This window comes from Glycine soja, chromosome 3 (assembly GCF_004193775.1).
Source record: "Glycine soja cultivar W05 chromosome 3, ASM419377v2, whole genome shotgun sequence".
In the NCBI taxonomy this organism is placed as follows: Eukaryota; Viridiplantae; Streptophyta; class Magnoliopsida; order Fabales; family Fabaceae; genus Glycine; species Glycine soja.
The window spans coordinates 28,362,675-28,371,235 of NC_041004.1; the positions used below are offsets into that span (position 1 = coordinate 28,362,675).

The window sequence follows — 8,561 nt, forward strand, 5'->3', positions numbered from 1 at the left end:
TCTCTCTTATCCTTCTTCTCAAGCTCGTCTTCTTCGTGGAGACTTACTGGATCTGCAAGAGACAAAAGTCGTTGAAAAAGAGGGTGAAGAGCTTGCTAGAGTGGGAGATGAAGAAGGTGGACTTGGGAGTTGGTAGGAGATTGGACAGCAAAGAGAAGGGAGAATCAGAGACATATTGGGAAAGAAAAAAAAAACAGAAAAGAAAAAAAATTGAACCCTTAATAATAAAAAATAATATATCAAATGAATATAGATTGTTTTCCATGGTGATAACTAAGAACCTTCATTAGTTTGCCCACTGTAGCCTTTATCCTCGCTGATTATGAATCTAACTCAGTTTTTTTCTTGAAATAAACTATATGTTGGGACTTGCTATGTGCAATTGTAGAACAATGGACGTATTTTTGTCGTGCTAGTTTGAATTTTAAAACAACAATAACTAATTATCCTATTAGGCCAATATCATGTCTAGAAATATATATTAAAAATAACCTTAATCTCTATAGTTTAGAATTAGTATTAATCCATTAGAATTGGTCTAGGGGTTTGGATAATTTATGTAAAATTTTAAGTTCTAGCTTTGTAATTATTGCCATCAGACTCACACAAATCCTAAGGCATTAATGTTTCCGGTGCATTTTATTTTCCTATGTATCAACTTTTTTATTTGTCATCTCTGTGAGGAACACTAGATATGTTTGTATTGAAATTGAACTCAGTCCATATGACAAATTATAAAAACAAATATAGTGCAGACTATAAGGATCTGATGAGATGAGCAGGGACGAATCCAGGAATGTATTAAATGCAAGTTGGATTTTTTTTTTTACATAATTATTTAAATATTTTATTTCTAATAAATAATTATTTAATAAATAATAAATTAAAAAATATTATTATCAATTTTATTAATAAAATTATAAATATGATCTACTACTAAAAAAATTTAAACAAATATTAACTAAAAAACTTATTATATATATATATATATATATATATATATATATATATAGGATCGTAAGGGAAGGGACCGAGGCCAAGTCCTTGTTTGCGAGTAAAAATGACTTGCTACAAATATTATAATTCTATTTTTTAAATATTTAACATAATTACATTAATATTTCACTTATTCAGATTCTTGTTTGGTTTTCTTTATTTTTAATCATGATAATTAAAACATTTAACATAGTGGAATTACAAGATAATCTCACAAACTTTTGATTCTTTGGATTAACAAACAATATAAGACTTACATGTGTTCTAAATCAAATTCAAATCATCTCCAAAAACTCAACTTATATTATCATTTAAGTCATTAGTGTTATTACTGGTTTATAAACTAATACCAAAAGTTTTTTAGATATTGGAAGTTTGGAACTAATAAAATATTATGAGAGCTAGCTGGCTGGTTTCGTTGCGTTTCGTAACTGAACTCAAGCATCTTGCTTTGCACTAAGGTAGGCAAATAGAATAGACTTCTTCCCGCCCAAATTACCGAACACGAAAGAATACCAAACCCAAAAACCAATACAACAACAAAACACAACCTAACACAAAACCTCGTCTTTCTCCGAAACGAAACAATCCCTTTCCTTCTCCCTCAAACCTCAAATCAAAACCCTTCCCAAGCAAAGCATCATTCTCCTCCACTATATCACCACCATGCCTTATCCCTCTCTAACACTCACAACCAAACACAACCTTTTTTCTCACGCTTTTCTTCACAACAACAAAATATGGCAGCAGCAAAAACAACAACAACATCAGCACAACAGACCTCCTCGGCCCCACTCCGCCTTGACGCGCCACGCATTCCACCGCTCGCATACTCGGGCCGGGTCCAGCTCAAGGCGCTGCTGGACCGGCCCGAGTCAGTGGTGGGACGACACGTGATCGTTGGTGGATGGGTGAAGTCTGCTAAGGAGGTCAAGAAGAAGGCGGCGGCGCCTCCATCATTTGCGACGGCGACGGAAGAAACCACCGACGCCGGGGAAGGAGGGAAGGGCAAGGACGTGTCGTGCGTGGAGATTCTGCAGTCGAGGATACCGCTGCTTCGGAGCTTATTGGATGTGTTCGGAGGAGGCGGTTACGTGCAGCGCAAGAAACGTGAGAATGTAATTGTGCCGAATCATAAGGTTTTGCCTCCCAAAGCTTCTACGGCGTATCTGCTTCTAACGGATGGGTCGTGCGTTCCAAGCCTTCAGGTGCGGTCTCATCACTGTGCTCTGTTTGGCTCTGCGTTGTTCGTTTGCTTTTAGAGTGGCTTTTGAAAATATCCAATATCATTTCACCCAAACACTCCATTAAGAATAATAGAAAATAGTTTATGATAAAGTATTTTTCAGGGATTATTATTCCTGGCTTATTAGTTATATATATATATATATATATTAAATTTAAAAATTTTGAACGTAGTTTTAGTTAGAAAAGAAATTGTCCATATATCTATTGATATAAGTGATAACAACTAGTATATTTTAAGTAAGTCAGGATTTAAATTTTGATTCATAATTAAATATGAGATAAATTTTATTGAAAGAAAATACTTATTTTGTGTGTTTACTCTCTTTGAAAAAAATTGGTCATTACTTCAAACAAAAATACTTCATAATATGATGGTGGGAAAAAATTTAGAAAAACACCTTTTTTTTCCTTATAAAACACACACAACACACTAACAAATAGCCTTTTTTTAAAAAAAAAAAATTATTTGGACTAACAAATAGACCTAAATCTTGAACAATGCTAGGAATTTATATCTTCTAATACAATATTTAAACTTCACGGATTGACGGCAAGAAAAAAAGTATATAATTAATTTCCTTGAAAGTAAAGGCCTCTGGTTTCCTATATGATGTACTCTCAATATATATATATATATATATATATATATATATTTAAAAGAAACAGAGAACATATTTGACGTGACATGTATGCTTAACTTCGGAGCATAAATTTCCTCTGGTATTAAGTCATTATTGAGTTGGGAATTTTATGGCTTCATTATGCGCCTAAACTATAGTTACAAGCTGATGGCTTTTATAAAGCAAAGAAGCCTCATTTTAGTTTAATTTTGATACACTATTGGTATAAAAAAATTTACATTCTCAACTAAAAAAATCAGCCTTCAAAAAAAAAAAACTAACTAAAAGTCACAAAAGTTAATAATTTTTAATTATAAAATAATTTATGATTAAATGATAATATAAAAAATCTTTAGATGGTAAATGCATTTCATTTAAAATTTTCATTTTTTTCATGTTTCTTATTGTTATTTAATAGACTTTCAGGTTGTTGTTGATTCTTCAGTAGCCACCCCTAGCAGACTTTTGCCTACTGGAACGTGTCTATTAGTGGAAGGTCAACTAGAAAGAGCAGAAGGGAAGCATGCTATTGAGCTTAAAGCTGAAAAAGTTCTTCACATTGGGACAGTAGATTTTGATAAGTACCCTTTATCAAAGAAGCGAATTCCACTAGATACCTTAAGAGATTACTCCCAATTTCGACCTCGAACAACCACGGTGAAATTAAATATCACTTTTAATATTGAGAAAATCTCATTTTATATTATTAGTCTTGTTCATCTTTTGATTGCTAGAATCTTATGCACATTAAGATTAACATATCAGATTTTCTGACACCCTTGTTTCTGTGACTATGGCACTACGTTTTACTTTTTTTTTTTTTTTTTTCTTTTAACAAAAGTTAACTACTTCATTGAATTATTGAATGTCCATGATATGACATACAATATTTACATTTTGGTTCTTCTAGAACGTAGCACCACCTTATTCTACATGAATATAAATTGTGAGATCAGATACTCTTTGATAACATCCTAAGTACTTATAGTACGTTGTTCCCCCCATTGCACATATTTCTTAATCATATGATTTTCAAGTGATGCAATACATCATGTTATTTATTATATGACAGTTATTTTTACAATGAGAAGTTTAACTTTGATCTGTTTATAGGTGGCAACTGTGGTGCGGATCCGTAGTTCTCTTTCTTTTGCAACCCACACATTTTTCAATGAGCATGCATTTATTGATGTGCAAGTACCTATTATAACTAGCACAGACTCTGAAGGGTTTAGCAACATGTTGAAGGTTAACACCCTGGAACAGAAAGCAGAGAAGGAGAAACTAGACACAATTTATGAGACTGAAGGTGTTAGCCTTGAACATGTGAAGGCAGCTGCAAAGGAGAAAAGCAACATTATTGAGCATTTGAAAAGAACTGAGAGCAATAGGGAAGCACTGGCTGCTGCAGTTCAGGATCTGAGGAAAACGAATGAACTCGCATCGCAAATGGAAGCAAGAGAAAAGAGAAAGTTAGGAGCTTCTTTTAAGGACGATGACAAAGTAGACTCTTCCAAAGAGTTTTTCCCTTTCCAAACTTATTTGACTGTCTCTGGACGCTTGCATCTCGAGAGTTATGCATGTGCTCTTGGAAATGTCTACTCATTTGGTCCTAGATTTCTAGCAGATAAAACGGATTCTGCTAAACATGCTGCAGAAATGTGGATGGTTGAGGTTGAAATGGCCTTTTCGCTATTAAAGGTATCATCACTTCTTTTTGTTCCTATGTATTTATAAGATGAATTTAATTTCTATGCATTGTCAATGTAAAATTGTTTACACTGTCAACCAATCAAAGATCATGATGGGTATAAATATTAGAGAAATTAATAAATTTATCATACATGATAATTTGTGATTAGATTGTTGTATAATTTTTGCACTGTCAGCCCAGATTATTTACTCTTATAAGATACTTAAATTATCACATAACATCTAATTATTTAGTTAAACAATCAAATATCTTATTCCAATTGACTCAATGTTACTTAAGGATTGTTTTCCATCCTACTGGGGGTTCTGATCCAGTCCACTGAACTATGTTTGGTGCCAAGTTCCTTTAGGTAGCATTTGATGCATGCATAGAACAGAATAGAACTTCCTATTTTCTTCTCTTCTCTTTAGTTTCACTACCAATATGAACCAAAATGTTTGACTTTTTAACCTCATTTTCTGTTCTACTTTTGAAAATGTACCAAACATAGTATAAAACTCATATTATGCTATGTCCAAATCTGGCTCATCCACTGAAGAAATCCTACCTTATTTACATTTGTAACTTCTTGTATTCTTATAGAAAGGCTTTTGTATCATTTAGTAGCATAATGCACTTTGTGAGTTTGTGTTACTTGCAGGATTCCATGAATTGTGCAAATGACTTTTTCAAGTACCTCTGCAACTGGGTTCTGATACATTGCTCTGAAGAAATGAAGTTCGTTGCCAAAAGAATCGACAACACCTGCGTGAACCGTCTTCAGCAGATTATATTAGGTTCACCTGTAATGATGACCTACCATGAAGCTATAGATGTTCTTAGAAAGGTAGGTACTACCAAATCCCTAATGAACATATTAATCTTTTTATTTTATATTTTATTTTTGTTATTATAATCTTTTTTCTCAAAGATAAAATAAATATTCTCTTTCTTGATGTTAATTAGTTGTCCTACCAGGCTGAAGATAAGAAATTTGAAACAAATTTTGAGTCAGGGTTTGCACTCACTTCAGAGCACCTAAGGTACATTCATATTAGAGTTAAATACATTTTTAGTTCCTACAATTTAATATTTTTTTTATATTTTTGTTCCAATATTTTTTATTTTGTTTTAATCTTTGTAAAATGTATTTGTTTGTTTTTTCGTCCTTAAATTACTTTAAATAATTCAAATTTGTAGGAACGAAAATGAAAAACAAAAAACTAAATTACAGGGACCAAAAATATATTTGAGCATTGGTATTATTACCATCATATTCTGGATTTTGCTGTTTTCTAACAAGAGCACAAGTATTAATGCCTTCACCAATTTCAGTTACTTATGGTTCTATTCATGTCATGGCAGCTATCTAACTGATACCATCTACCAGAAGCCGGTTGTGATATACAATTATCCAAAAGAAGCTAAGCCATTTTATGCTCGCCAGAATGATGATGGAACTGTAGCTGCGTTTGACTTGGTTGTCCCAAAGGTATGGAGTGAAGTATATGTGTTGATAGATTGGCACTGCTTTGTGTGTTGTTCTTGTGTATTGAAGTTCTTAGAAAATTTTTTGCAGCTTGGAACAATAATATCTGGTAGCCAAAACGAGGAACGTCTTAACATGATAAGCTCCAGGTACTGCTTGTTTACACTTTCCTGATTAATTATCTCGTTTATATCTTCATATTGGAAGTGCCATGACTTTCTTTCTAATTCATAACAGCATGGTTGATGATAATGGAAGCAGGAGAAATAACAAAATAAGTCTACTTAGTTGTTGATGAATTGAACCATCATCAGGATTAACCATAAAATTGAATTAAAGATTTGATGCTTGGTATTCTTTTGAAACTAAAGAGAAACTGCAATGCTTGTTTATTTTTAGTTTTGTACAACCGTATCCAAAACTAAATTTAGCAACTCATTCTAGAGGGTAAACTAAGTAATTTGAGTTGTTGACTAGAAAATCAACCATTGATATTACACACATATTTGTCCCTTAGTTAAAGCTTTTTTTATTTTTGGCTTATGCTAGTTCATTTTTTCAATTCTAGTATCTTTAAGTTAGTATTTTTTTAAATTTTGGTCTCTATAAAATTTTAATGTTTCATATATGATCATGAGAACTTTGCATAGGGATCAAAATTGAAAAAAAATATGCAAACTTACATGAAAAAAATATCTTGCAGATATCATAATTAAAAAGGCCTAAACTTACAAGAATTAAAATTAAAAAAATAAACTTATATGAACAATCATCATATTTAAACCTATAAATTAATATGTTGGAATATATATATATATATATATAGCAAATTATGAATGTGTTGAAATATCAAAAGTTGAATGTCTCATCAGTGATTGAGATTATCTGCTTTACTCTTTTTTGCGTTAGAGAAGTCATACCCTATGGTAAAATAGTAATTGTGTAACCTAAAGGGTCAATTCTGTAAGATTTTGTTGTTGCATGTAAGATTTTGTTGTTGAATTCACATGAGTAAAAACGATCTTTGATAACACTCATGTTGTAAGATTTTGTGTAAAATTCCCTTAGGTTAATAGCAGTTAGCAAGCGATATTAATTTCTGATTTAGTGGGTTGGAAACATTCATGATGTATGACCCTTTAGGTTAATAGTAATGGTGCTCTTTTTCTTGGAAACATCTTCGGTAAACTTTTTTTTCTTTTTCTTTTGTATTGAATGACAGGATTGATGAGTTAGGCTTGCCGCGAGAGAAGTATGAATGGTACCTAGATCTTCGTCGAAACGGAACAGTGAAGAACTCTGGGTTCACTCTAAGGTTTGACCTGATGGTCCTCTTCGCAACTGGCCTTGGCAATGTTAGGGACGTTATCCCTTTCCCAAGAAGCTATGGCAAAGCCAATAACTAAGTAAAAGTTTTGGGCTAAGATTCAAGTTGCATATTCGAGGCTATTGGCATTCAAACTTCCAATATTTGTGGACCTGAGGAAATCATGACACTGTTGTATGCTTGTGTAACAATTTAACATATGAATGGATTACTTGTGTGCCTGATGTATATATGGAAACGTATAATTGAAATGAAATTTATTCAAGTCTTGTGAAGTTCTTTCTTGTGCAAAATTAATTTGGATTACTTTTTGGGTTTTCTTTTTTCAAGAGAAAGAAAGTCATATCATTTCATTCAAAATAGCATAATGAATACAAGAAGAAATATAATAAAAAAGTATGAATGTCAGCAAAAAATCTTGACACTCTTGCTAACTTACAAGCGATATGATTAGCTCGGCTTTTAACAAAACTCATCATTGAAGTTGAAAATCTACAAAGGTATTGATTACAAGTTGAGATAACAAAATCAGCCTTCGAAAGTCCCAAGACACCAGACTTGATATTATTGAAAACAGCGTTGCAATCTATCTTAAAGATGATGTTATGGATACCAAGAGAGCACATCATAGATTTATATACTCCCCATGCATCTGCTTCTTTGGGATTTGGAAGACCTGATTGAAGAATGTTTCATTAAGTAAGATTTCGGACTTAGGTTTCCCACGAAAAGAAATCCACCTTAAAAGAAAGATCTTAACCATGTTACGAATCTTCTCAATTCGAATAAAATTACTTCAAAAAAGTTCTGTTTATCCAAAAAAAAGGCAACGATTTAGACTTCAAATTTGGATGCTATTTGTGGTTTGCAACTAGACAACACTGCATTAGGTATAGTAACATGCTTTTCTAATATGAGACTGAAATTTGTGTTACTAGTATAATTATTTGGTACTTAGCTCACAGTATCAATTATGCTACAAACTCAGGACTAAACTTGGTCATACATTGGACCTAACTTCTTACCAATTAAATGTCTCGTTGAATTTGTGACATTGGCAAATAACCCTTAACATGTCTAACTAAATTAATGAAATTGGGCAGAGGATGGTGTTAATATTATGAAGTTAGAACAAAATACAACTTTTAGGCTTTCTAGATTTTGAATAACTGGCTATAGTTCCCGTTT

The 8,561-nt window shown here is 32.4% G+C and overlaps 1 protein-coding gene across 2 annotated transcripts; it reads left to right on the forward strand.

Annotated features, from left to right (window-relative positions):
• Positions 1 to 1,568: 1,568 nt before the first annotated feature.
• On the forward strand, positions 1,569 to 7,651 carry LOC114406366 (asparagine--tRNA ligase, cytoplasmic 2-like). Of its 2 annotated transcripts, none has more exons than XM_028369054.1 (8): positions 1,569 to 2,204; positions 3,291 to 3,521; positions 3,978 to 4,565; positions 5,219 to 5,404; positions 5,524 to 5,600; positions 5,923 to 6,049; positions 6,137 to 6,195; positions 7,269 to 7,651. In XM_028369054.1, exons 1-8 carry the CDS (start codon positions 1,737 to 1,739, stop codon positions 7,450 to 7,452), a joined length of 1,920 nt encoding a protein of 639 aa, XP_028224855.1. In that variant the 5' UTR covers positions 1,569 to 1,736; the 3' UTR covers positions 7,453 to 7,651. The 2 variants fall into 2 exon arrangements, with proteins under 2 accessions (XP_028224855.1, XP_028224856.1); XM_028369055.1 differs by having other exon boundaries at positions 1,570 to 2,204; positions 5,536 to 5,600; positions 7,269 to 7,607.
• The last annotated feature ends 910 nt before the right edge of the window (positions 7,652 to 8,561 follow it).

Coding starts and splice junctions, on each gene's coding strand:
- LOC114406366 (XM_028369054.1), top strand. CDS start 1,737: ATGGCAGCAGCAAAAACAACAACAACATCAGCACAACAGACCTCCTCG. Junction 2,205..3,290: donor CGTGCGTTCCAAGCCTTCAG/GTGCGGTCTCAT, acceptor ATAGACTTTCAG/GTTGTTGTTGATTCTTCAGT. Junction 4,566..5,218: donor TGGCCTTTTCGCTATTAAAG/GTATCATCACTT, acceptor TGTTACTTGCAG/GATTCCATGAATTGTGCAAA.